This window comes from Lynx canadensis, chromosome B3 (genome assembly GCF_007474595.2).
Source record: "Lynx canadensis isolate LIC74 chromosome B3, mLynCan4.pri.v2, whole genome shotgun sequence".
Taxonomy (NCBI): Eukaryota; Metazoa; Chordata; class Mammalia; order Carnivora; family Felidae; genus Lynx; species Lynx canadensis.
Window position 1 is genome coordinate 105362560 of NC_044308.2, and position 26455 is coordinate 105389014.

The 26455-nt window shown below is 38.0% G+C and overlaps 1 protein-coding gene across 7 annotated transcripts in view; it reads left to right on the forward strand.

Moving 5' to 3' along the window:
• The window catches only part of KIAA0586 (KIAA0586 ortholog), a 118128-nt gene extending 91873 nt beyond the window's left edge, over nt 1-26255 (forward strand). For 5 of the 7 annotated variants that reach the window (XM_030319211.2, XM_030319212.1, XM_030319209.1 and 2 more), the window contains 2 exons: nt 17663-17728; nt 25883-26255. In XM_030319211.2, coding sequence (XP_030175071.1) covers nt 17663-17728; nt 25883-26034 — 218 coding nt within the window. In that variant the 3' untranslated portion in view covers nt 26035-26255. The remainder of the gene's footprint in view (nt 1-17662; nt 17729-25882) is intronic. The other 2 variants (XM_030319213.1, XM_030319215.1) reach the window with 1 other exon arrangement.
• The last annotated feature ends 200 nt before the right edge of the window (nt 26256-26455 follow it).

A 26455-nucleotide genomic window follows, 5' to 3' on the forward strand; every position in this document is an offset into this window, starting at 1 on the left:
GACAAATTAGTTGAGCAGGGTGGGGGCAGCCAAGAATTTGCCCAAGGGTAGGAAGAGTTAAATCAGGTTACATATTAGTCAGTGGGCAGTCTTCTTGAATTCTAGAGGAAAAGAGAATAGTATGGCATCATTCATTCATTCTGTTTTTAAAAATTGAGATATAATTCTTATTTTAAAATTATCCTTTTTAAAGTATACAAGTAAAAAAATCTTTTTGATGTTTTTATTTATTTTCGAGAGAGAGCAAGAGACAGAGCGTTAGTGGGGGAGAGAGGGAGACACAGAAGCAGGCCCCAGGCTCTGAGCTGTCAGCACAGAGCCTGACGCAGGGCTCAAACTCACAAACTGTGAGATCATGACCTGAGCCGAAGTTGGCCTCTCAACCAACTGAGCCACCCAGGTGCCCCAAAATGTGCAATTTAGTGGTTTTTAGTATTTTTTTTAAAGTTATGGAACCATGGCCATTATCTAATCCCAGAACCTTTCCTTTGTTCTAAAAAGAAACCCCATACCTGTTAGTATTCCTTTTCTTTTCTCCTCTCCCCCAGTTCCTGAAAACTACTAACATGCTTTCTGTCTCTATGGATTTACCCACTCCGTACATTTTATATAAACGGAATCATACAATATGTGACTTTGGTGTCTGGCTTCTTTCACTTAACATGTTTTCAGGGTTCATTCATAGTGTAGCACATATCATTACTTCATTCCTCTTTATGGCTGAATAATATTCCAGTGTATATTCATTCTTTGGTCAACCTTTCCCAGCATGCTTTTCATGTTTAGGACTGTAGAAGGCAGTGCGGACCTAGAGGGAGGAATAAGACAAAGCAACTACTCTCAAGGGATAAAGAGAAGAAAAGGGTGGTTAAGAGGAATAATTTTTGAAATCACTGCTTTTCCAATAATTTGTTAGAATGCTATTAAGTATGAAAAGAGAAATACCTTTATGTAATCGTACTGTCAAATTGTCACTTTTTTCTTACAGTGATGAAAAAAACACGTGTTAGGTCCACTGCTGACTGTCTTTATGTGTATACATTTCTTCCATTTTATGTGAGGATGTTTGGAGGACGGGGGGCATAATCCATGGGAGAAAAGACACTCTCTGGCACATTAATGGATTTTTAACACAGATGATTATTTCAGCTGTTTATTCCTACAAGAAAGGATTTACACCTTTGTAAAAGAATATATATTATATATAATTCTTTATTCGCACACACATATATGTAATCATGGAGATAAATGTGCGTAACTAAGGATATTCCATCAGAATGAGCAAAATATATAAAAGGATTGATCTGGAAGATCTGTTAAATAAGACACTGAAAACTGCTCAAGGATTTCCATAACATTTTCACTTGTTGGCACTAAAAGTAATTTCCTTTTCTATGTAAGAGTTTTAAGTTTGGAAATTATTTAATTTTCCTGTTGTAGAATTAATTGTACACTGTACATGGAGAGCTTAGATTTTTCTCAAGTCTTTGACGTTAAACACATCTCACCAAAAGCATACACCAGCATTGTTTTTGAAGACTCGCCAACATTCCAGAAACCTCTGCAACCCTTTCATTGTCCTTAGCCAGACTTCCTGAAACCTGACTTTAAAGGTTTTATGATTTTTATTGAAATCAAATTGATGTAAAATATAATTTAAAGTAATAGATTAACTTAGTGCCCTTTTTATTCATCAGCCACTAAAGAATAATTTAATTTTCCAAAGTAATAATTGTACAGGTAAATGTAGGTTATCAGTGAGGTAGATTTGTCTTTTTTTTTTTTTTTAAGTTTACTTACTTATTTTTGAGAAGAGAAAGTGTGCAAACGGGGGGAGGGGCAGAGAGAGAGGGAAACAGAGGATCTGAGGCAGGCTGTGTGCCAACAGCAAGAGAGCTTGATGCCCGGCTCAAACTCACGGACTGTGAGATCATGACCGGAGCCAAAGCTGGACGCTCAACTGACTGAGCCACCCAGGCACCCCTAGATTCATAAGTCTTGAAGGCAGAGGGACCATCCAGTTCAATAGAACCAAAGATCATAACTCCGATTAGTGGTAGCATCTGATCTTCTTAGATCAGTAATATTTCTGAATATTACTGAAATATTTCTGAATATTTCTATTATACTACACTGCCATTCCCCAAAGAAAACTAATTGCAGTTCTAAGTTAATGTGTTATAAATGCTATTCTTCTTATCAATATAATAATCTTTTAATTTTTTGGCAAATTTAGTTTTATATAAATAAAACAAAATTAGATAGATTATTTCAACTAACAGATTATTCTACTAACCCACTTCTACCCTAAATAAAAAAAGAAGCTTGGTTATTTCAATTCAGAATGAATTAGAATAGAGAAGTAATATAGACTTACTATACTTACAGGATGAACTACGACTAGATTGTTTCTTTGTTAGTCTCTAATACAGTGGTTGTCAAACCTTCACAGACATAGGAATCTCTGGCACTCTGAATTCAATCTAGATCCCCACCTCTCCCTGAGAATTTGATTGTTTGCCTGAGGTGTGGCCTGGGAATCAGAATGTTAACTGGGATCCCTGGTGATTTTGATACAGGAGGAGGAGGACCACCCTTTGTGAAATACTGCTTAATGACTCCAGATAGTCTTGTGACTTCTGTTCTACTATAGAATTAGAAGCACTACAACATAAAGCTTGTACTCTGGAGTCAGACTGCCTTGGGTTCAAATCCTAGCTCCGCTAATCCTTAGCTGGTGACCTTGGGTAAGATACTTAATGTCTGTGTGTGTGTGTTGATATAGTAGAGACATGCAGTGCACTTAGAATAGGACCTGACATGTATTAAGAGCTATGAAAATATTAGCTGTGATTAGCCGGATTGTCTCTAGGATACTTCTCCTTTTGGAATACTCATGTTGTAATCAGCTCTTATTTAACAGCTAGGAATTGAACCTCTAATTGGTCCTGGGCTTTAAGGATGTTTGCAAGAAAATGTTATAGATGGGACATGTCTGTACAGTGTTAGGGAGATAAACTGATTTTCAACACAATTTTTCACTCTCCAGTGAATATATTGAAGATATATATAAAATCTTGGGTTATTTTACAGAACTTTCCATTGACTTGCATGCTGGGCAACTAAATATACTGAAGCTTATTAAACCAAGGGGATTTCCAATCTGTAATCCTATCTATTGGCAAGTGAGTATTTTAGTAAATTCATTCTGTCAGCAATTCTCTCATCTTTAAATCCAAGAGAGAAACTGATAACTCAAGAGCTCAACAATTATATATGAGCTGTGGCATCCTGATTAAAAGTAAAGATTAAGATTAGAGGCAAGGGTGCCAGGGTGGTGGCTCAGTCAGTTGGGCAACCAACTCTTGAGTTCAGCTCAGGTCATGATCTCGCCATTCATGGGTTTGAGCCCCACGTGGGGCTCTGCGCTGACTGTGTGGAGCCTGCTTAGGATTCTCTCTTGGCCTCTTTCTCTGCCCCTCCCCTGCTTGTGCTCTCTCTCTCAAAATAAATAAATAAATAAACTAAAAAAATATATTAAAAAAGATTAGGGGCAGTATCAGGTACACATGAAGGTATTGAAAACGATTAAATTTCTTAGGAAATACCCTCCCCCCATACACCTGTAATGGCAAAAGGCAGCATAATTTCATTGTCACCCCTAGTAACCTTCCTTTTTGTTCTTGTGAACATTTTTTTTCCTTTTTATTGTACTTACATAATTTTTTTAAATTTTACTTTTTAAAAAATTTTTATTTGTTTTTGAGAGAGACAGAACGTGAGCGGGGGAGGGACAGAGAGAGAGAGGGAGACACAGACTCTGAAACAAACTCCAGGCTCCGAGCTGTCAGCACAGAGCCCGATGCAGGGCTCGAACTCACAAACTGTGAGATCATGATCTGAGCCAAAGTCGGATGCTTAACTGACTGAGCCACCCAGGCACCCCTATACTTACATAATTTATTTTATTATGTAGAAAAGGTAATAAAGTTTCTTATCCATAAATAATTTTGCTTTTTACCACTATTATTATTGATGTTCTATAGAATAAGATTTTATTTATGTAAAATGCCCCCAAATTTTTGCCTTTGGCCCTAGCCTTTCCCCATCTAACTGTAAACAAAGATGAGCCTATATATTTGGAATAATGAGCAGCTGTGCTCCTTGGAGTGTGTAGGGATAATTGTCTTATTCGTTATACAGCTTAATGCCTCTTTTTTCCTTCCTCCCCTAACATGACTAATTTGCATAATGGGACACCGGAGCAGATACTGTGAAGTAGCTAGTGCCTCAGTTAAACAGAACCACTTTGGTCATGTGTTCTTTCTCCCACCTGTAGTGGGACCTCCAATTACTTGATCTTACTTCTCTTGACTGGCTATTCCTGGGGCCTCCTATCTTGCCTGACCTATATGGTTGACCCATTTCAGTTCTGTTTTATCACCATGCAAGACTTGATGTCTCTTTGATCTCTGTTAATCCCCACTCTGCATTCCTCCTACTTTCAAGGGTCTCTGATTTTGTTCTCTGCTCACCAAATCCTGCAGGATGATGATGCTATTTGTGTAATTATAGCCTGTTAGCAAACCGTGGAGCTTGAGTGGGACTTTTGCCATTCCCCAGGAATTCTTTTACTAATTTCATATTGACCTTCACTCCCAGATAGCACCTATTCCAGCCCTTCACCTCAAATCCTTAATCCCAGGTTTATCCCTCAATTCTCTTTTAATGCATGCTTTTGCTTTTCTGAGGTCTGTTCTTTCGAATGTGAAGATTTATAGCTATTCTGTCCCCAAATTCTTCTTTTCATATTTTTTACTTTGGGGTTGAAGAAAGAGCTATGCTTTTTTCCCTCTATAAAGGTAACTTCCACCTGCAACCTTGATCCCACCTCATTCTACTCTTGACAGAGGGAGAGGGGGAAAGATGTCATCCTGAGAGAAGAAAAGAAAAGAAAGGGAGGGAATAGAAGAAGGGAAAAGTGGGGTAAAGAGATAGTGGAGAGGGAAGGGGGAGGAGGGGAAAGAAGAGGTTAGGGATGGCACTCAGGTGAGAAAAGGGAGAAGCAAATAGGGGGACGGGAATGAGTGTAGAATAAGCAGGATCATTTATTTTTCATCTGCAGAATGAGGGATGGGCTTCATGATCCTTCAGGTAATGTGTAGCCATACATACCTCATCACTCTATTCCTTCTGAGCCCCTCATCCCCCTATTCCCTGTATTTTCTGAGCTCCCACCCCACCCCCGCCCCCACCCCCATGCCTTTTTCTGTGTCTTTACTTAGAACTATCCCCTCCCCTGCCCTCTGACACAACGTCCCCATCCCCTATAGACATTCTTGATCCATTCTGTGTCCTTGAAGGGCCCATACTGTTTGGCATATATTTCACTTCTAGCCCTCATTAGTGTCATATTCTGTAGGAGTATTTTCTTACAGCCTGTCTCCTTCTCTAGGAAGGAAATTTCCTAGACACAGTCACCTTATTTCATTCATCCCTGCTCCACCTACATTCTATAGCACAGCACCTTATATGGTAGGTTCTCAGTAAATGTGTATTGGATCAAATGTATTAGTTGACTCTGTTGTCCCATCTAGTGCAGGGGCCTTTTTTTTTTTTTTTAACAATTCTCTTTCTCTCCATTCATTCATTCATTCATTCATTTATTCACTCTTGAGTAGTTGTTATGTGCCAGGTACCGTTCACCACCTTGGGATACTGTAGTAAACATAAAAGTTGAAATCCCTATAAATAGTAAATAAATTTACAAAAATTTCAGATGACAATAAATGCTGTGAAAAAAATAAAGGGTTTACAGAAGAATTCCAAGTGTCAACAGACAAATGTGGAGTGAGCACTAATATTAGAAAGCCAGCGTTTTGCAACCACCCTAGTAAAGATTAGATCAGGCAAGAATCCTCAGTGAATGCTAAATGTAGAAGGAAGTTTTAATGAGGAGAAGGATATTTGCGTGGTCTTTAAGTATCTCCTCATAGATTGGTTCATTAGTTGAAAGGGAAAACAAAAGCTAGTACATTGATTGGGCAGTCAAAATTAATATTACCATAGGGGGCAGATAAACTCTGTGTGCTATCCAGGTAGGATATCTGAGCAGGACACAACATTTCCATGTAGTATTCTACCCAAGAATGCATAACCTGAATGTAGTCATGGATAAATACCACACCAACCTAAAACACAGGGGAAGAGGTTAACAGTTGTGAATCTGGGTAAGTGATATATGAGCTTCTTTCTTTATACTATTCTTGCAATTTTGCTCCAAGTTTTATATTATTTCCAAATAAAAACAAAACATTTTTTAAAGGTATTGCTTTATTTATTTAAAAAATAACGTCGATAGCGATTTGCACTTCTAGTGTCAATTAAAAAGTCATAAAGCAGGGTCATGAATAATGAAGAGAACAAGGTGAGTGGTTTGCTGCTTTAAAACATTTGGTTGGAGAAGTTTTTTTTGAAAGAGTTGCATTTGCAGAGAATGAACCGAAGGAGGAAATCTTGCAAATCCCTGGGGAGGAGTATTCCATCTAGAAGGATTAGGAAGAATGAAGGTTTGGAGGTGGGAATGAGCTTGATGTGTCAGTATATCTTGTGTAAAGTTATGCTGGGACCGAACCCAGTCATCACTAAGTATGGTAGATCTGTTTCTTACCCAGCAAGAAGGCCAGCGTGGCTGGAGGGGAGTATGCAAGGGGGTCAGTGATAGGAAATGAGAAACGAAATGTAGGCAGATCACATGGAGCCCTGTAAGTCTCTGGGAAGGAATTTGGATGTTATTCTGAGTATGATGAGATTCCTGTGGAAGGTTTGAGCAGGAGAATGGCAAATTCTAATTTACATTTTTAAATAGATCACCCTGGCAGCTAGCTAAAAAACACACTATAGGAAGACAGTACTGGGAACAGGGAGACCAACCGGAAGACTTGCGGTAATCAAGATGAGAGATGGTAGTGGCATGGGCCCCGGTGGGGGTGTCGCAGTGGTCACGTTCCCGCTCTATATATTGATGGTATACCTGATAGAATTACTGAAGAATGAGTTCATTTCAAAAATTACTTATTAAAGTGGATCAGATGTGTAGTGTAGTAGATAGCACAGGCAAGGATTAATTACTCCTAAGTTTCCAAAAGTTACTGGGTGAATGATGGTGTCATTTACTGGGAAGAGTGAGGTGAAAACCAGTCATTCTGCATAGGGCATGTGAAGTTTGAGAAGCCTAATAAATCTCCAAGTGAAGAATTGGGTTGGCAGTTTGTTATTTGAGCTCAGGGAAGAGGTTGGGACTGGGGTTGTAAATCTGAGAGTTGATTGTGTGGACACTATTTAAAGCTGTGGGTATGGAGGAGATGACCTAAGGACTGAGTACAGAAAGGGAAGAGAAGCATCCCAGGTTTAAGATCCCGACACTTTCAAGATTTAAAGAGAGAAATGAGAGGGAGCCAGCAAAAGGGAAATTAGACCAAACAGATGATCACCCCACAGTATAGGGAACATGCTAGTTTGCTATACATTTTACAGCTGGAAAGCACTAATTATTCTTTCTGTGTTAACATTCACCTCTCCATAACTCTCACTATTGGTTCTAGTTTTGTCCTATTGGGTGTTAGGTCTTTCAGTGGGACAGTGTTTCAAGTTTTTGATGGCAGCAATCATAATCCAAAGTCTGTGTGTTATGTTCCTTTTACTCTTCCTTATATAATATTGTTCCCAAGCTCCTTACTAATTTGACCATACTCCCGTCAGTATATCTTGTGTAAAGTTTTGCTGGGACAGAACCCAGTCATCACCAAGTATGGTAGATCTGTTTCTTCCCCAAACACACAACAATGAAACCAACATTTGTCAGGTGCTTTACAGATGACAAAGAAGTCTCATGTAGCGTAGCTCTCATTCTCACAGCAAACTTGTGAATATGTACAGATGTTTTTCTTATTATTGTTGTTACTTTTATTATACAGTTGGGAAAGCAGAGGTTCGGAGAGGTTAACCTCACTTCTCTTAGATTATCTCAATGTTTACAGACGTTATTAAATACTGTTGCTTGATACTGTGGTTTCCAGTGTTCCAATAAAACCGACCAAGAGTTTTTTTCAGTGACTTGATATCAAGCTAAGTTTTCTGCCTTCTTCAGGTGTGCAGTTGATTTTTTAAGCATAACATTTTTCAACCTTAGTATTATCTTGAGAAATTTCTCAACTGTTCTCTCCTGTATACATTTTTGCTCCCCTCTTGTCTATTATCCACTCAAAGCAAGAGTGATCTTTTAAAAATATGAGTCAGATCACATGACTCCCAGCTCAGAAACCTCCAAAGACTTCTTTTTGCATCAGAATAAAGTCCAGACTGCTCACTTTGACCTAAAAGACCCTGCATGATTTGGCCCTTGTCTTACTCTCTGAAATCATATCAAGATCTATTTATGAAGTAAAACTTATTAAATGTAATTACTTGTTTTTTTCTTAGAAAATTTATGCCAATTCATTATGCTGATATCTTTATATATATAAGCATCCCATTAAGGTAGAAATGGGCAGATTCTGAAGAAGTGTGAAAATAATTATCAGTACGCCTAATAATAGAAATGGTAACAACCTATTTTTTTTTCATAGGTTAACCCAGGGTCTAACAAATACATTTACTGATAAGCCCAAGACAAACTGCCTCTGTTAATCATTATGTGAGAGAGTTGATTCCATGTGCTGAGAAAAATTTTAACAAAGTTTTAGAAGAACTGACACATTTATTCTTAATTCCCTCTACGTAACACTTTAATAAATAACCCTTTTTAGTTTTTCCTTGCCTGCTTTTTGCACAGGAATTCAGCTTGTAATATAAGCAGAGACCGATTTCTTGGATTTGATGAGTAAATTTAGTCAAAGTGGTCAGTTATCCAGCACGATTGCCACACACTAATTTAGACCTTAAAAAAAAAAAAAGGTGTGAATGTGCGTGCAGCAGAGAGCAAGGGGAAATGCATATGGCTGGAAATGCTTACGATGGCATCAGCCTCCACACACCAAGTTGTCACCCCACTTCTGTCTCTCTGGTCTACTTCAGAATTACCTTGCCAGGGATGAAAGATCTCATGCAACAGGAAAGTTATCTCTAAGTGTTCGACCTCAGTTTTTAGGGCAGGAAGAGTTGGTGAAAAGTCTGGAAATACAGCCCATGTAAATTGGAAATGTGAGCTGTGTCTCAGGTGCAACATTTTCACAATTCTGTGAAACCTCATTATTTTTTGCTATAAATGTACAAAACAAAACAGGATTACTTCATTATAAGATATGTTCAAACATGTGCATGAAAATACTGTTATTTTCAGCTTCCTCGATAGGCTCCTATCCATCACCAAAGAATGATGATTACAGGTAGAAGGCTTTCTTGGGTGTATTTTGTAATTAGTGGTAAATGCAGAGGCCCATGTTGTGCTGGGATTTCCAGTGGGGGGGGGAGGGGGGAGGATGCAGCTGTGAATTATTTTAAGCTAGAATGCTATATACTATGTTTTCAAATACCAGAACAAATTACTCTGTTGTGTAACACATAGAAGTCTTTAAGTGAAATGTCATTGCCAAAAAGGTGCCCTAAAATCTAATTGTTACTCTCGGTTGTACTCGTCAACTGGCACTTTTTAGTGTGAGGAGATTCACACAGTCAGGTTAGGGAGAATGCTGGCTCTTTTTCCCCGTGAATATAATTGCCATAATACTTCCCATGTAATGAAGTCAGAAAAAATTATTTAGGTAGAAATGTACTTCTGAGAACCTTGTAATTATTGCCTTTTGTGTCATTCTGCCTACATCAAAACAAATCAGACTTAGGAAGTCATGGAAATACTACGTTGGGTATTTTTCTAATTGCTGCATCAGCACGAGCAGTCACTCTCTAGGTTTTCCAGTTTCTTGAAAGAGCTTAGCCTATGTTCGTAACACTTTGTAGGAAACAGCACAAAATTAGTTTCTATGTCCCCATGTATTTCTCTTGGTGTCACAAAAGTATATATTATATAAATGAAATATTTGTCTTTGACAGAAAGGCTCGTTCACCAAACTACAATTAATGAATACAAGAATTAGAAATCAAAACTTTGTTTAGTCTGAGGAAAAACAATTCTTTAAACTGTAACCACATGGCTGTTTCTTGTTTGCATCAACTCTGGGTGACTGTTATTGTCTTCTGTGAATTCTCTGGGGCAGGGGCCTGACTTTGTTGAATGAGCCAATTGTTTTCCTTTGTGTTGCCCATCTAGTAAGTTCCCATCTGGTTTGTATCAGACTGTTTTCACAGCCAACAACTGCTGCCTTCTCTATATCCTGACACTTCAGGGCCCCACGCTATCAAAGCGCGGCTGCGATGGCCTTGCTGGCAGGGCCTATACAGCTGTGCCTCGCAGCTTGGAGCTATTACCCAGAGTGATGGTAACGTAGAACTTGGACTGGCCCTTATTCCCATCGGTGTCGTGTGTACAGTGAGCAGGAGTCCACCCTCCCCCCCTCCTCCTCCCCCCAAAAACTTACTAGTCAACAGAAAGTCCTTAAAGCTCTAATTTTAGGATCTGGAATGGTGGTGTTTTTATTTTCTAGTGGCTTCCTGGATTTGAAAGCTCATTTTTCATTCTCTCACTCTTTTTCAAAAGGTACCCGGCCTGGCCTTGGGGAAGTAAACTGGTCACCGTGTCACATTTAATTTTTGTTTCCAAATTTAGTTAGGAATGGCTAGATATGGCAAACATCTACTATAAAATCTACACAGATAATACGGTGTCATTTTAGTGATCGTCACAGGCTGTAATACGGAGAAGTTTTTTTTTTTAATTTTTTTTTTAACGTTTATTTATTTTTGAGACAGAGAGAGACAGAGCATGAATGGGGGAGGGTCAGAGAGAGGGAGACGCAGAATCGGAAACAGGCTCCAGGCTCTGAGCTGTCAGCACAGAGCCTGACGCGGGGCTCGAACTCACAGACCGCGAGATCATGACCTGAGCCGAAGTTGGCCACTCAACCGACTGAGCCACCCAGGTGCCCCTGGAGAAGTTTTCATATTTAGGAAGGATCTCCATCTCGGAAAATAGATGTTCTGTATGCAAACTGTAGAAGCACTTGGGTTCAAAGTACTTAGTAACTGTTAGGGAGTTACTTTGCCTCCAGTTTTGTTAGCCATCAGATGTCACTTACAAGAATGGGATAACAGTGACCTTTTGTAACAATCTGTGGCCGTGTGTCATTAAAGTTGTACGAGTTATTGTTGAATAAGAGTTGAGTTTTTTTATTTCTTTATTTTTTTATTTTTTTATAAATGTTATTTATTTATTTTTGAGACAGAGAGAGACACAGCATGAACGGGGGAGGGGCAGAGAGAGAGGGAGACACAGAATCTGAAACAGGCTCCAGGCTCTGAGTGTCAGCACAGAGCCCGATGCGGAGCTTGAACTCACGGACCGCGAGATCATGACCTGAGCCGAAGTCGGACGCTTAACCGACTGAGCCACCCAAGCGCCCCAAGAGTTGTGTTTAAATGTAGCTCTGATGTCACATTGCTTCATAAAGTGTAACAGCAAAACTCTTTTGCACCAAAAAAGAATTAAATGACTTTTACAGAAGGTATTAATGTTTTAGAAATGTTTTCAAGATTAGGTAAAATGATATTAGTTTATGATTTCAAATACATTGAGTAGCTAATTGTCACAGAGCATCAAGTATCCCTTAAGTAGTAAGTCCTGTGGAGTCCCAACTACAGCAACAACAACAACAAAATTCACCTTCCGCTTCTGAATAATTTCAGCTCCCTGGTATTTCAAGGTTTTAAGAAAAGAAACAGAAAGGAATTTGTCTTGGTCATTAGCAGTATGGCCTGTGAGTTAGCAACTATTCACTTGGTGTTAACGGCTGGTAAAATTAGTTATTTGGCTGTTCCAATTGTTGGAAAACAGTTCAAAACTGTGAAGCAATCACCTTTCAATTGCTGAAACTAATCTACTGGGTTTTGTTTTGTTTTGTTTTTTCAATTTCAACAGAAGTATAGTATATACACAGAGAAATACATATAGCATGAGTGTACAGCTGAAAGAATTTCCCAAAATGAAGCTCACTTGTGTAATCCATACCCAGCTCGGGGAAACAGAACATCGCCAGCACCCCACCCCCCAACAGCCCCCTCATGTTGCCTTTGTTACAGCCTCCACCCCTCAAGGATAACCACCGTCCTGTGACTAGTCCTCTTATTTTTCTACTGTAAATAAATGAAATCACACAGAATGTACGGCTTCTTTCACGAGGCAAGCCTATTGTAATTTTTGAGATTCTTTTTGTTTTCAAACCATTACGGCATGCTTTTATAAAGAATTATCTGACAGGAATTTGTTTTAGTAGCTGTGTCACAGGCTATTCAACCAACAGGAAGTGCACCGTAGATAAAATTGTCTACTCTAACTCTCAGTTCTCAACCAAATTTTAATGCTGGAATGTTCCTCTAGACATTCCTGCCCCTAAAAGGTAGGAACTCTGTGATAACACCACACAGCAATACATGCAAGTACTTAAATGGTTTTTAGTGAGCTTTAATAATTAAATGTATGTCATTCAAATAAAGCTTGGTCTGCATTCAGGTAGGTAGGTCATCTATTTTTTAAATTACCAGTCACCTCCTTGGCAGTTGACTATAAGCTTTTACGCTGCCAAGATATGATTTCTAAAATGCTATTATTGGAGAGAATGGTATACATGTTAGATAGGCGGCCAGTGAGTAACTTAATCTGGCCAGATTATTTGTTTAAAAGGTGTTAATTTCTTTTTATATTTTTTTAACTACTCTAATAATGGTCCCTTTTTTTCCCCAGTGAACTCAAATTGGTATACAACATCCAGGTATTCTAAACATTATTCATTTTAGATTTCTCCTTATTAGCTTTTGTTTCATATTCTGGATGGCACCCATTTAAAAACTCTTGCTTTGTGGGCTAAAAAATTTATTATTTGATGCCTTCAACTTTATATCCTTAACAGCCATATAGTGCCATGCAGTTTTCTTAAATAATCCATAGAGAATTTATTTAAAATCATAATCTAAAATAATAATGTATAGATTTAAGTATTGCTGTAGTGGTGATTCTTACTAAAGATAGTATTAAAAACCAAAAGATAAACTTTCAAGCCAATAATAAAAAAATTGTAAATACAAGAGTACAAACATTGTGAAGCCCGGGTTGCTATCCTTTTAAATACCACCTTGTGAAATACAATAACATGTAATAAAAAGAAAGAAAAGAAATATAACAATGTGGCCTCCTTTCAAGTGGGCGCCATGTAGCTACAAGATTTTGAGTGCCCATTTAGATAAAAAGTTGAAGTATTGAACTAAGGTGAGTGTTTGGGACAAGCATAGTATACAAGTGCTACCATAGCCTAGTAACCAGTGTGTGTCCTCATTTAAAGCTTTTTCAGCAGTGTCCCTGCTTTCCCAGCCTTGGGTTCCATTTCAGATCACTTGTTTTGATGTCATGATATCTTTAAACATTTAGATAAAGGTTAACACATTTGTCTTTTGCAGTAAAGGAAAAAGGATAAATTATATGCTTAGGTTGTTTGTGACTCAATTTTTTATTTAGCTTTATCCACTGCTAAGTTCCATAGAAATTTGTAGATCAAATATTTGGAAAATTTCCCTTCTCAGCCTTTGTCTTAAATACCAATGAGTGTTATGTTTCTTCACTTTTGAGCAGTAGGATGAGGAAGTGTAAGAGACAACAAGTTTGGGAAGCAGTTTTAAATCACGTTGGCCAGGGTATACAGTGTGTTTGAATCCTCACCTGCAAGGCACAATACTCACCTTTTCAGTGAACCCCCTCACCCAGCAAGTGTGAATTATGAGGTAGCTACTTGTTAAAGGGACAGATGACAATAGATGACTCTGATACTGAGATAGTGGCTTTTTTACTTTATTTTATTTTATTTTATTTTTTTTACTGTTAGGAGAAATTATTATAGGAATCAAGACTGTCTCCCACTTTGGGCAGAGTTTTGTTTACATTTATAATATCAACCACACATAGTAGGTACCATCTGTGTATACTTCCTGTATGTGTGGTACTCTGCTAAGAGCCATCATCAACCCGGTTAGGTAGATCATACTATTCTCATTATGTATCTGAGGAACCTGAGGCTCGGAGACTTGACGTATTTTGCCCTAGAACACATAGCTAATATATGACAGAACTGGGAATCAAATGCAGTCCAACTCTGAAAGCAAAGGCTGTGCTCTTAAATCTTAAAACATTATACTATGTTTCCTTCCTTGGTAATTTTCTTAAAAGTAGAAGAGAGGATTTCTGATTGTTCTGACAGGGCTCAATATCTGAAGACATAGCCTAGTAGAAGAGTATGAAAAAGTTGGGAGGTGATGAAAGAACTGTTTTGCTTTGGGCTCAGTCCCTCTTACTAATATGTCACCTTGATTTGTCAGTTAATCTTTCTGAATCTTGATTACCATCTTAGCAAGGATAAGACGATCTCGGGGGTCCCTTGCAGCTCTACTGCTATAATATATGAGCAGCAAAGTTGCTTTTTCTTTAACAAAAATCTCCCTGTCCAAAACTATTTCGAAATAATCACAAGCCACAAAATAATAATAAAACTACCATTTGTTGAGTAATAAATGTCGGCACTGCTCTGTTATTTACATATATAATCTGTGTTAATGATCATAAGAAACCCATGAGATAGAAGAAGAAATTGAAGCACAAAATGGTAATATCCCACCAAGTGGTGGTATTTCTCCCAGGGGTCACAGCTAGCCCCCATTGGTACGGTGATTTGCATTCAGGCAGTTTCGCTTCCAGGTTTGTGCTCTTAGCTACTGGCTTACAGCTGACTCTCGAATATCATGTCTGCTTGTCAGTTACTTGCAACTTTTTTTTTTTTTTTTTCATACTACAGTGTAGACTGAATAGAATAAAATGGGCGTTTTTTTTTTTTTTCCCCAGAAAATGACTTCTAAAAGATCACAGAGTAGTATATCCATATGATATAAAGGTTTCAGAAACATTGGTCGGCTGGCTATTTCTTGAACAACTATACATAAAGGACTGAATTAGGCATCTTAGGGAAAATAAGGAAGAATAATGGAGGCAAACCATTTATTTTTTCTTTTCTTTTATGAAAATCCCAGCATTGCAGTAAATCACTTCAGCCTATGAAATGACTTACTGAAGGCACATCTTAAAAATAATAACAGATTTAGCATATTATTTCCATTTGGATGTTTTTACTAACGCTGCTTTGTTGGATATAAAGAAATGACTTAAGTATGCTTTGGTTTGGAGTAATGAAGCAGTTATTCTTTTTTGAGTTAAAATTCATTGTTTTAATAAAGCAGAAATAAGCTGTTGTTTTTGTAAGTTTCAGGAAAATGTTTTTGTTAAGCAAAGAATCTGAATATTAGAAAACATGCTCCTTTTTATTGCAGACTATGCAGTGTATAAAATTCACATTTAGGTTGTTAAGAAATCCGAGGTGTTTCATTGCAGCGGCAAGTCCCATTGAGGGAGGACACCTCCTTTGGAGGGTGGACCTATCAGAATGGGAGGCCTTGTTAGAAAAAGCCCCAAAAGCGATTCAGATTTTCCCTTCTCCCTACCCCAATCCTGTTGAAAGTCGCTGTTTAGAAGAGGTTTCACAGCTCCTTTCTCCAAAGCCAGCCAGGTACAATATATAGCACTTTCTTAAAGAGAATAAAAAAAGAAGGCACTAGAACAAGAAGAGGCAAAGAGAAGTTACCAAGAATAGAAGAAGAATTCGAGTTACAGAATGGAAACATTAACAGCTAGAAGTGGTATGATGTTAACAGGGAGAGAGCTCAATTAATTGTTAGTCTTTAAAATCCCTTATACTTGAGGTAGAACAGGAGCATTAATTGGAAGATTTGCTCACTACTGTCAACTCTGTAGTTTTGTCTTTATGGTTAAAGAGGATTAAGACTGTCTTACTCTTCCTTGTGGTTTTTACAACACCTCCTATAATAATGATGGACACATAAAAAAAAATTGTAATGGAATCCTAGATAGACCTATGGTAGATTTCCTTTTTCTTTTCTTAGTTTCTACCCAGCTCTGTTTGGTATAAAAGGGGATGACATTGCTTTTTCTTACTATAACACAATAGAGAAGTTTAAATTCTGGGCCTTGAAGCAATCACTTCAGAGCAGGCTGCCACTTAATTTTACTTGCTACACACACACACACACACACACACACACACACACACACACACACACACAAAGTGGTTCTTCAACGGAAGGGGCCTCTGAGGTGGGACTGATTGGTACCATTGTGGCCACCTTTGTACTATAGGTGCTGTGTAAAATCGGAAAGGTAGCTGTAAAGGGGCCAAGCAGTAACCTCTCCCTCTTTCTCAGAAACTTAGAGGCAGAGTAGGAAGTGAAAATAGACAGTGTTTATATAGTAACATCATAATAAGCACTTTTCATACATGTAAAGATTATTTTAAAACAATATCAGAGTTGGATGTTTAATTTTGGTCTATTTGCAGATTGTCAATATAACAGATAACTTGTATTTGCCCACAATCTTACCTTCCTAAAACTATATTTTCTTCTAAAACCGTTCTTTGTAAGCTTTTTTTCTTCATTCATCTGTATTACATTTAATTTTTTGACATACTTAATTTTTAGATTTCCAACAGGATGATTACAATAGCTAACATGAATGTTTGTCACCAGTGAGAATCTATTGCTTGCTTTAATCAATGATGCATTGCTTAAAATAATGTTCATTTAAATATCTTCTTCTAAATCCACTGAAATTTTTGTGAAGTAAAGGAAACTTGAGAGATGCTGATTTTTAGAGAAAACCAGAAAATACTGATTATACCATCTTTCATTTTTTCCCAAATCATTCTGCCCTAAAGATTTGTTTGAAATAACGAATATTGATAGTTATTGATTGACTGTGTTGCAGAGCACAGGTTCACAGCATGCCATTAACAAGGGCACAAGCCCTTGGTGCCCAGGGTGCCTTGTGGGCTAGAGAACCACATGTGCTACAGGTTTCTTTCTTCAGTTATTTAAGTTGACTTCATAATTCCCTAGCCGTAGTTTGTCCCCAGCCTACTTCATTTCGATATTAAAATTCGGCTTTGGCGTAGCAGTGTATTGCTCTTCTGTGTTCTCTGACAACATTACTGGCTGCTTCACATAGATTGTGTTGGGCGGGGTGCCCCAGACTGGCCCAGGTGAAGGGAGAGTCTAAACTTCTTTTTGTAACCATTAAATCCCTAAGTAAGAGAATCTGCAAAAACTTTTAACCTTGGAAGAAATGGTTCATGAGTTTCTCTTAGTTAATACAAATTGCAAATTCTCTAATGATTCTTCGTTTCCCCCTTTCCCTCGTTTTTGATGCATAGAGAAAATAATCCATTCGGTAAGGTGGGTTTTTTTTGATTGGTAATGATTAAAATTCAGCTGTTTGACTTCCTTTTTTATATTAAGGCCATTAGAGCAGGCTTCTATTTACCTGGTTTTATGAGAGTAACTGTGGGAGTGCATGTAGTTTGTGTTCTTTTTAGTGAATAGGAAGGAATCATAGTTATTTCTAGGCCTAATGGATTTTCTTATGAAAAAAATTTCAATGTAGCTTCATCAGGTGATATGGATCGGACACAAATTGAGCCCAATCTGTACCTCGCATCTGTATTTACAGGTAAGATTTTTACATTAAAAGTTGTTGAACTTGGAGCTCTTCAGATTTTCCATTTTCTTATGCTTTCTTTCATAATAATCAGCACAGTTGAGATACTAATTACACCTTTTTAGATTCTTCTCAAATATCTGTAAACTCACCCCCGGTAATAGAACTCCCTGTGCTAAACTCAACCCTGCAAAAAGCATAAGTTAGAGGACAGAAAAAAAATGTTTCATTTCCCTTTGGAAAGTTTATAAAATGTTGAATTAAAAGGCTGCAGGTGTGGTATTCAGAGCACTAAGGATAGTACTCAAGATAATTCCATCTGGGGGAGGTTATTTGTTGGGACAGGACAGTGTTTAAACTTTGAAGTCAGTTTTAAACAAAGTGAAGCAGCTGGAACCTGGCATAAGAAGAAACAAACCTTTCACATTAACTATTGCTTTCTAGAGGAAAAAGAATTGGAGTTGTTTTTACAGGTGCCAATACATTTATTCTTCCTATAGGAACTGCTTTATCTGTATCCTAAATTATACATTTCAAAATAAGCATTTGTCAATTCATTTTAAAAACAGAAGCAATAGTAAACGTAAAACATGCAATAGGATTTCTATGTCTAGAACAGATTTTGGAATGAGACGAGGGCAGCATTTTAAATCACCCTTTTAAACATGAAAGTAAGACAAGAAGTGTTGAACAGGGACTAATTCTGGAAAGCACAGGTAAATAAAATATCACATACTGTACTTCACATCAAATGACCAGGCACCTTCTTCATATAGACTCGTAGTATTTGTTCTTAAGCACTGAAGCTATGGTGCTGCAAAATCTGTAGAGCCGGGGTAAGTATGTGAGGAGAATTGAATACAGCAGGATAGTTTAGCAGCTGCTTAAACAAGGAATTAAAGGGAGAGTAGATGAGCCCAGGGTGGACAGGAAAAATGCTTCAAGAGCTCAATAAAATACAGCTGAAATACTGTAACATTTTCACAGACAGCTGGGAAGCAACTGCATTGCTGGAACTCAGGGCTGATTTTAAAGACAGGATCTGGTCGCTGCGAATGTAAGCAAGCTGTTAAGGAGACACCACAGACTGCTGAGGTGGAAGCCGATCAGTTTGGTTCAGGAATCATTGCAAGGCCCGCTGTGTGCTTACCATTATGCTAAAGCTTTGTAGAATGCGGAGGTAAATAAGACAAAGTCACTGTCCTGCTGAAGCACATGTTCAACAGGAACAGACCCACAAGCAAATAACGATTGAGATGATAAGGCCACAGATACTTACTGTGTACCTACTGTCCTAGTCAGACAGCAAAGACTAGAAGTCCCAGTCCATGCTCTTAAGGGGTATATTACTCAGAGCAAGTGACAGACTCATAAATAATTACAGTGCAGTTTGGTAAGTGCAAATTACCAAATTATCTTCAGAGAGAATAAGGCATCCACAATTAACAGGACAGGAATTCCTGTATTTCACCACTAGTGCTGGAAAAACAGCTCAAAGAATGTGATTCACTTGCACATGGGGCTGGAATATCCTTTAAGTCAGTGGTTCTTAAATATTTGCAGGGCACCGATCCCTTTAGAGCACTGAAAGCTATGACCATCTGTTTCTCTCCCACACTGTACTTGTGTGAAAATAACTTCATAATTTTTCAGGGCATTCGCAGATCCCGGTCATTCATCCATGCTTAAGATCCTTTATGTACATGGATTAAAGACGATTACATTTGTTTCCTTTTTAATTTTACTTTTAAATTTGTAGTTTATAAGAAACCAATCTTTGTTTTCATGTAGAAAAACCCAAATCCAAACAATTGAAAGTCATTCAGTTATCTATTCTTCATATCACAGAAGAATGCCACAGATTCGTATATATCACTTGTGCCTTGTGTGTTACTTAATCTGAATGAAGAGTTTGAGATGCTATACTCTTCTATAAAGCTGTTAAAGAAACTTTTCCTTCTTTCTCTGCTTGTCTCATGTGTTAGGAGAGAATGCTTTGTTTGGATTCCTCTCAGTTTGCAAGTGACACAGATAGAATAATGGATTACCAAATGTTTGAGGATTAGAGTCAGAATCTGAAACCTGCTGATGAAATGCATTATCTAAACCCAAAAAGCTTTTACAGCGTTAGGCATATTTTTAGAAATATACATACAACATATAGGCAAAAATTTCTTTTGCACATAAAACACAACTTCATAGGGAAAATCTTAAGTGGGCATTAAAAATTCTATATTATTGGGGTGCCTGGGTGGCTCAGTCAGTTGAGTGTCTGACTCTTGATTTCAGCTCAGGTCACGATCTCAACGGTTCATGAGTTCGAACCCTGTGTCTGGATCTGCGCTAACAGTGCAGAGCCTATTTGGGATTCTCTCTCTCTCTCTCTCTCTCTCTGTTCCTCCCCCACTTGTGCTCACACACATTCTCTCTCTCTCTCAAAATAAATAAATAACTTTAAAAAATCCTGTATTATTACTTGTATTACTTAGAAAAAATTAGTTTTAACTTTTCTGTTCCTTAGTCTTAGAAATCTAATATCAAACAAAATTTCTTTATGAATTTGAAATATTATTAAAGCAAAAATAATTGAATTTCAAACATCTAAAAGATATATTAAAATATGTCTTAGGAAGCTTCAAATACACTGTCTGACTCAATGGTATCCCAGCTTAAATGTATGCCAAGTTAAATGACGTACATGGAATCAAGGAGTAGTCTCTTTAAAAAAAAACTCTGAAAACAGCTGTTGAAACAATTACGTCATAGAGTAACAACATGACTGTGGAAATTTTTAAAGACAAACTTTAAAAGCATCAAACTACATTTAATATAGGTAGAAAATTTATGTTTGATTTAATGATGATTTATTAAGATATGATGTCTTTTTTCTTTTAAAAAAAAATTAAATTCTCTGAGGACCATAACTGGATATGAAGGTTACTGCTTTTGCCTGGTAACAGTCATCAAAGTGATTTTTAAAAATGCTCCCCGTCTAAAAGTTCTCTTTTAAAGTTCAAAATGACTGTTTAACCTGTGTAAATGAACACTTCAAAAAGTCTTTCCAAAATGCACATTTACAAACACTTTGGATAAAATGGTGCATTTTATTGACTCAACTCATTGACTAACACAATTACTAGAGTTGAAATAGCATAACTATTTGGAGGCCTTCTGGAGCTATGGGGTTTTTTTCTTAATTTTTTTTTTCAACGTTTTTATTTATTTTTGGGACAGAGAGAGACAGAGCATGAACGGGGGAGGGGCAGAGAGAGAGGGAGACACAGAATCGGAAACAGGCTCCAGGCTCCGAGCCATCAGCCCAGAGCCCGACGCGGGGCTCGAACTCACGGACCGCGAGATCGTGACCTGGCTGAAGTCGGACGCTTAACCGACTGCGCCACCCAGGCGCCCCGGGGTTTTTTTCTTAGTGCATTTCACTGAAACATTTGTAATCCCCTCTAAAGCAGATTGCCTTTTTCAGTCCATCCTGAGGGCCATTGCCTCTTAGGATAGTTGTTTCCAGTTATGTAAAAGTAAGAGCTAATCCATTTTGAGTGCTTTCTATGTGCCAGCACTATACAGAACACTGCGTGTGCATTATCTCATTTAATCCTCATAAACCCCCCACTCCTGAAGAAGGTACTCTTATCTTTAAAAGATGAGGAAACTAGGGTTTGCAGAAGTTACATAACTTTCCCAGAGTCTGTTATCACTCACTACCCCTCTTAGCCATCACCTATTTTTCTTTATAGCACTTATCACCTCCTGACATGTTCTATGTTTATTTCCTTACTTGTTTGTCATTTGCCCTACACTCAGCTGGAAGGTGGTGGCAGTGAGATCGGAGCTTTTGTTTTCTTCACTGCTGAATCTCCAGAATCTGGAATGGTGCCTGGCACATAGTCGGTGCTCAGTCGATATTTGTTGACTGGATAGATGGATGAGCCCAGCTCTGCCCTATTCCAGAAGCCTCACACTGACAATTTGGATGGGACAGTTCCCAAGTGACTGGACAGTAGATCTCATTTGGGCCCCAGACTTGACCTATCATAAAGGGACTTGAAAGCTTGAAACGTCATCACCGCTCCTCTCCTTGCCTGCCCCTCCCATTGCATATTACATCAATGGGATTTATTTTAACCACCTTTAAAAGTAATATATTTTGGGTAATGAAGATACTTGATACAGGACAAAAAGCAATGAGTTACCTCAACACTGCCAGTTATGAATTAATTAGATGAATTATAGTAGACTTTTTTTTTTGAAAACCATCTGTTACTTTGTGTGACTCTTCATTCTTGGGTCTCTTTCTACTTATCTCTCTGACATTCCCTTTTGTTTTTCTTTATTTTCTCTTCTTTCACCTTTCTTTGTCCTTCCTTATAGTTTTGTCTTCATTTCCCTTCCCTATTTTCTCTCCTAGGTGATTACTGTTCTCATTACTCTAATTATTTTCTCTATATAGATGACTGCTAATTCTGTCTCTAAAACTGCCTTACAGTCTTTGGCACCTTTGATTCCAGTTGCCTGCTGGAAAAGTCCATTCACACATCTTATAGGCATCCACACTCGTCAGGTATATAACTAATCCCAGTATCTCCACACCTCTGTATACCACCGTAGCCTCAAGCTTGTTTGTGTTCTTCTTACTGCCTGCCTTAGTCAACTAACCCTGTAATTTCAGAGCCATACTCAATTCTTCATTAGTTCTGAGTCTCTTTCCAAAATACCTCTTTCCACTGGCAAGTATCATCAGTTTTTACATGGACTGTTTCCATAGATCTCTCTCCTCCCTCCTTATTTTCCACGCAGCTGTTGGAATTCTCTTTTCTAAACTGCATCTGGTCATCTTACCTATCTCTTCAGAATCTTTTGTGACTCATCATCATTTACGGAACTTGACCCTGACCTTCCTTTACAGCCTTCCTCTCTCACCATTCCTCCAATCCCATCAATACTTGGACAGCAGAACAGAGTTCCTTTAACATGCTGACTTTACATGGACTTAATTTTGTTCTCTTTTCCTTTTTCTTTTAAATCCTACTTCAACTGCTACTTCGAATTCATTTAAACTAAGTATCACTATACACGTCTGTCGCCACTCCTAGGTTATGAGCTTCTTGAGGATGAGGACTATTTGTTTTTCATCTGTGAATCTCTCAGCACCATCTCAGCTCCACACATACAATAGGCTAGTAGAGATGTTTAGCTAGTGAGAATATGGCTTGAAAAAACCCACTTTAATGTCTCTGGGCGTCAGTCGCCTTGTCTGTCTCTCAGAATTACTGTCAGGATGAGAGAAGATGATGGGAACAAGATCTTTGTAAAATTTTGAATTGCTGTGTAAATATGAGGCATTAACTACGAAAAATAGCATAACTTTGTAGTGGCTGCAAATTTTTTTTTTTTTTTTTTTTTTAAATTTTTTTTTTTTTTCAACGTTTATTTATTTTTGGGACAGAGAGAGACAGAGCATGAACGGGGGAGGGGCAGAGAGAGAGGGAGACACAGAATCGGAAACAGGCTCCAGGCTCTGAGCCATCAGCCCAGAGCCTGACGCGGGGCTCGAACTCCCGGACCGCGAGATCGTGACCTGGCTGAAGTCGGACGCCCAACCGACTGCGCCACCCAGGCGCCCCATGTAGTGGCTGCAAATTTAATATGTTCTCTGAGACTTGTAAATTTCTTCAAGATCTGAAAAAAAAATAGTTATAGCTCTTGTTACATCATTGAGTAATTTAATCAGTAATTTACTGCACATAATAGAAAATAAAGGTACATATAAAGCAGTTTTGTGACATCAGATAACAGAGAAAAGAAGAATATCTGGTATCAGTTTGGTTTTTGACAGGTATGCAAGCAACTAAAGGAATGGATTTTTTCTGACTAATTGGGGGAAGATAACATTGAACATTGGGCTGAAAATTAATTTTGCTTTTGGCTTTAGTTATGCTCTATGTTAGTTTTTACTTTATTGAGGAAGTAAGCTCTGATTTTAGATACTTCTCTTGGTTTTGTGCACACTGAATGTGGAGGCCGACACAGGGCTCAAGTCCATGACCTTGGGATCATGACCTGAGCCAAAACCAAGAGTCAGACGATCAACCAGTTGAGCCACCCAGGTGCCCCTTTTGATCTTTTTCAAAAGCGTTCTTATTGTGTCTTAATTTTAGTTTTTATCATATCCCGACAAAGCTAAATTTCAAAAAGTCTTTTCTTATGTAAAAATTTATTCTATTTAAGTTGACATCAAAATTGTTTTCTTCTTAAAAGATTATACTATGGTATTACAGTTTATGATGTTGCTATAATGATGCCAAATCTTATTACCTTACCCTCTTTTATTAAAAAAAAAATGAATTCGACACAAGTAACAAAAAGGAATGGTATAATATTAAAAGCCTTTATAAGACTTCCTAAAATGAAAGGAATTTGGCTTTTACAAGTATTCTGATTTTCTTGGACAGCTGTGATTGAGTCATCATTGAAATCTCCAGAACTGTCTACTTTTACTGTGTTCCCTGTAAAAATGTAACAGAGAATCCACTTTACTACTGTGAAAACTACTTGAAAAATATAAAGGAGCTTTAGAAAAATGACTTCGACTCTTGACTCACAGATTTCTCTAAGATTGTTAAAGATAATTTGTTTTTAAGACACTTATTATTCTTAGGTATATATGGTAAGACCATAAAATTTGAAATGAGGATCTTTGTGGTCTTAAATAATACCAAGTTGGCATTCTTCATATTGTTAGGCAGTGTGCTTTAAACGTAAAGAAGTGAATTAGGGTATAGGCAGATAGACGACATTTACAGTCAAATCTGGACTTTTTTTTTTTTTTTTTAACATACTAATGAATTCTTCATCCCCGACTGGGTCTCCTCTGCCACCAGCTAGCTTCTATATTGCCTCCCGCTAGTCTCAATCCACGGGGTGGAAGCTTTTTTCTGTATTTGGCTAAATGTAGACACAATGAAGAAAAGTCGATTTTACAAGGAAAAATGCTTTCCAAAGTCAAATGTCAATGATATTTGAATGATCACTTTATTATTTTTTCTTTTGACGTTGCTTTCCTTCTATCAGTTCTGTTAGCTAATAGCACAGCACTCTTAGACCCTCAGAAATGAGCATTAATGACATGAGTGTCCATTTTTTAGGAGTAGGAAAAAGAGTGAAGTGCCTTGGAAACCTTTGACTTCAGATGGTTTTCAGATGGTTCACGTCACGGCTTAAAAAAAAAAAATCACGTTCTTTTTGTAACTTTAATAGCAAACCCTTATTTTAGGGCTGGTCCAGTGTGTTTTTGAATTGGGCTTCGCTGTTTACTTGATGGTAATAGTAGTGATAGTACTGTATTAAATAGTACCGTCCAGTGGTGCTGGTAACTCTTAGTTTTTGAGCACTTACTAAGTGCCGAGCTCTGTTGTCAAGCTCTTTACTGAGACTATTCTATCCTCATTACACACTGCAAGGTCGGTACTATTAACATAGGAGAACTGAAATTCTGAGTGCTGAAACATTTTGCCAAGGTTACTCAGTCAGTAAGAGGGTAGGTCTAGGCTCTCACCCTACTTGGTCTTGCCTGGCATCTGTCATGTGTACCACAACTTGTGGCATTTGGGTACTGTCTTAGTCCACTCTGGCTGCCATAACAAAACACTACCAACCAGGTGGCTTATAAACAACAGAAATTTTATTTCTTACGGTTCTGGAGGCCAGGGGTCCAAAATCAAGTCGCCTCTTCCTGGTTCATAGTGATTGCCTTCTCATGGTGGAAGGGGCTAACAGGTTGTCTTTTATAAATCCCATTTGTGAGGGCTGCACCTTCATGACCTAAGTACCTCCCAAGCCCCCACCTCCTAATACTATGACTATAGTGTAGTCACGTCAGGCATTAAAATTTCACCATATGAATGTTGCGGGGGAGGGCATAAAAGTTGAGATTGTAACATACTTTTAAAATGTTGTCTATAATTGTCTAGGGGTGGGAGCGGAAAGAAGGAAGGTGTGGTTCATTTCGGACAAGTTCTGAGCTCCTTGAGAAAAGAAATGACCTCATATGCAATCCTTGTTTTGATCCCCCCGTATTATTTAAGAAAGTTTAAAACACATAAATGCTCAGGACATGCTTATTTAGCTGAATGAGTTTCTCCTTTTTTACAGGTGGTAAAACAGTCCCACTTTTCACTTCACAGACGTCACCTGCCAAGATGTCTGTGACGCTGCCCGCGGTGAAGCCGGAGGACTGCTCTCAGTCTCTGAGCGTTAGCAACGTCCAGGGGGACACGGAGTCCTCAGGAGCAGATACCTTCTGAAAGGGAAGTGAGAACCAGCACAATACTTGTGCCACTGGTTTTGAAGTCATTTTTCTCTGGCGTAAAACCATGTCTCCGACTATTTGGGTTTTTGAGCATATTCTGAAAAATGATTTCTAATTTTTTGTTAAAGTAAAAAGCGTAATTTGGGTACTTCGGTAAAATTTTTAAATAAAGTAATTTAAAATATGAATCATTGTGAATCTGAGTTGTTTCTTAGAATCCTGAGGCAGCATGGAATAGTGGAAAGAGCATGACTTGACATCTAAGAATTTATTCTGTGGGTATAATTATCTCTAATTATGAAATGATGTTACTCAAGGCTGTTCATACCAATTTTTTAATAACCACAAATAATTGGCAGCAATCTAATGCCTATCAATAAGAGCCTAACTAAAAAAGTGATGGCAAATCTATACAA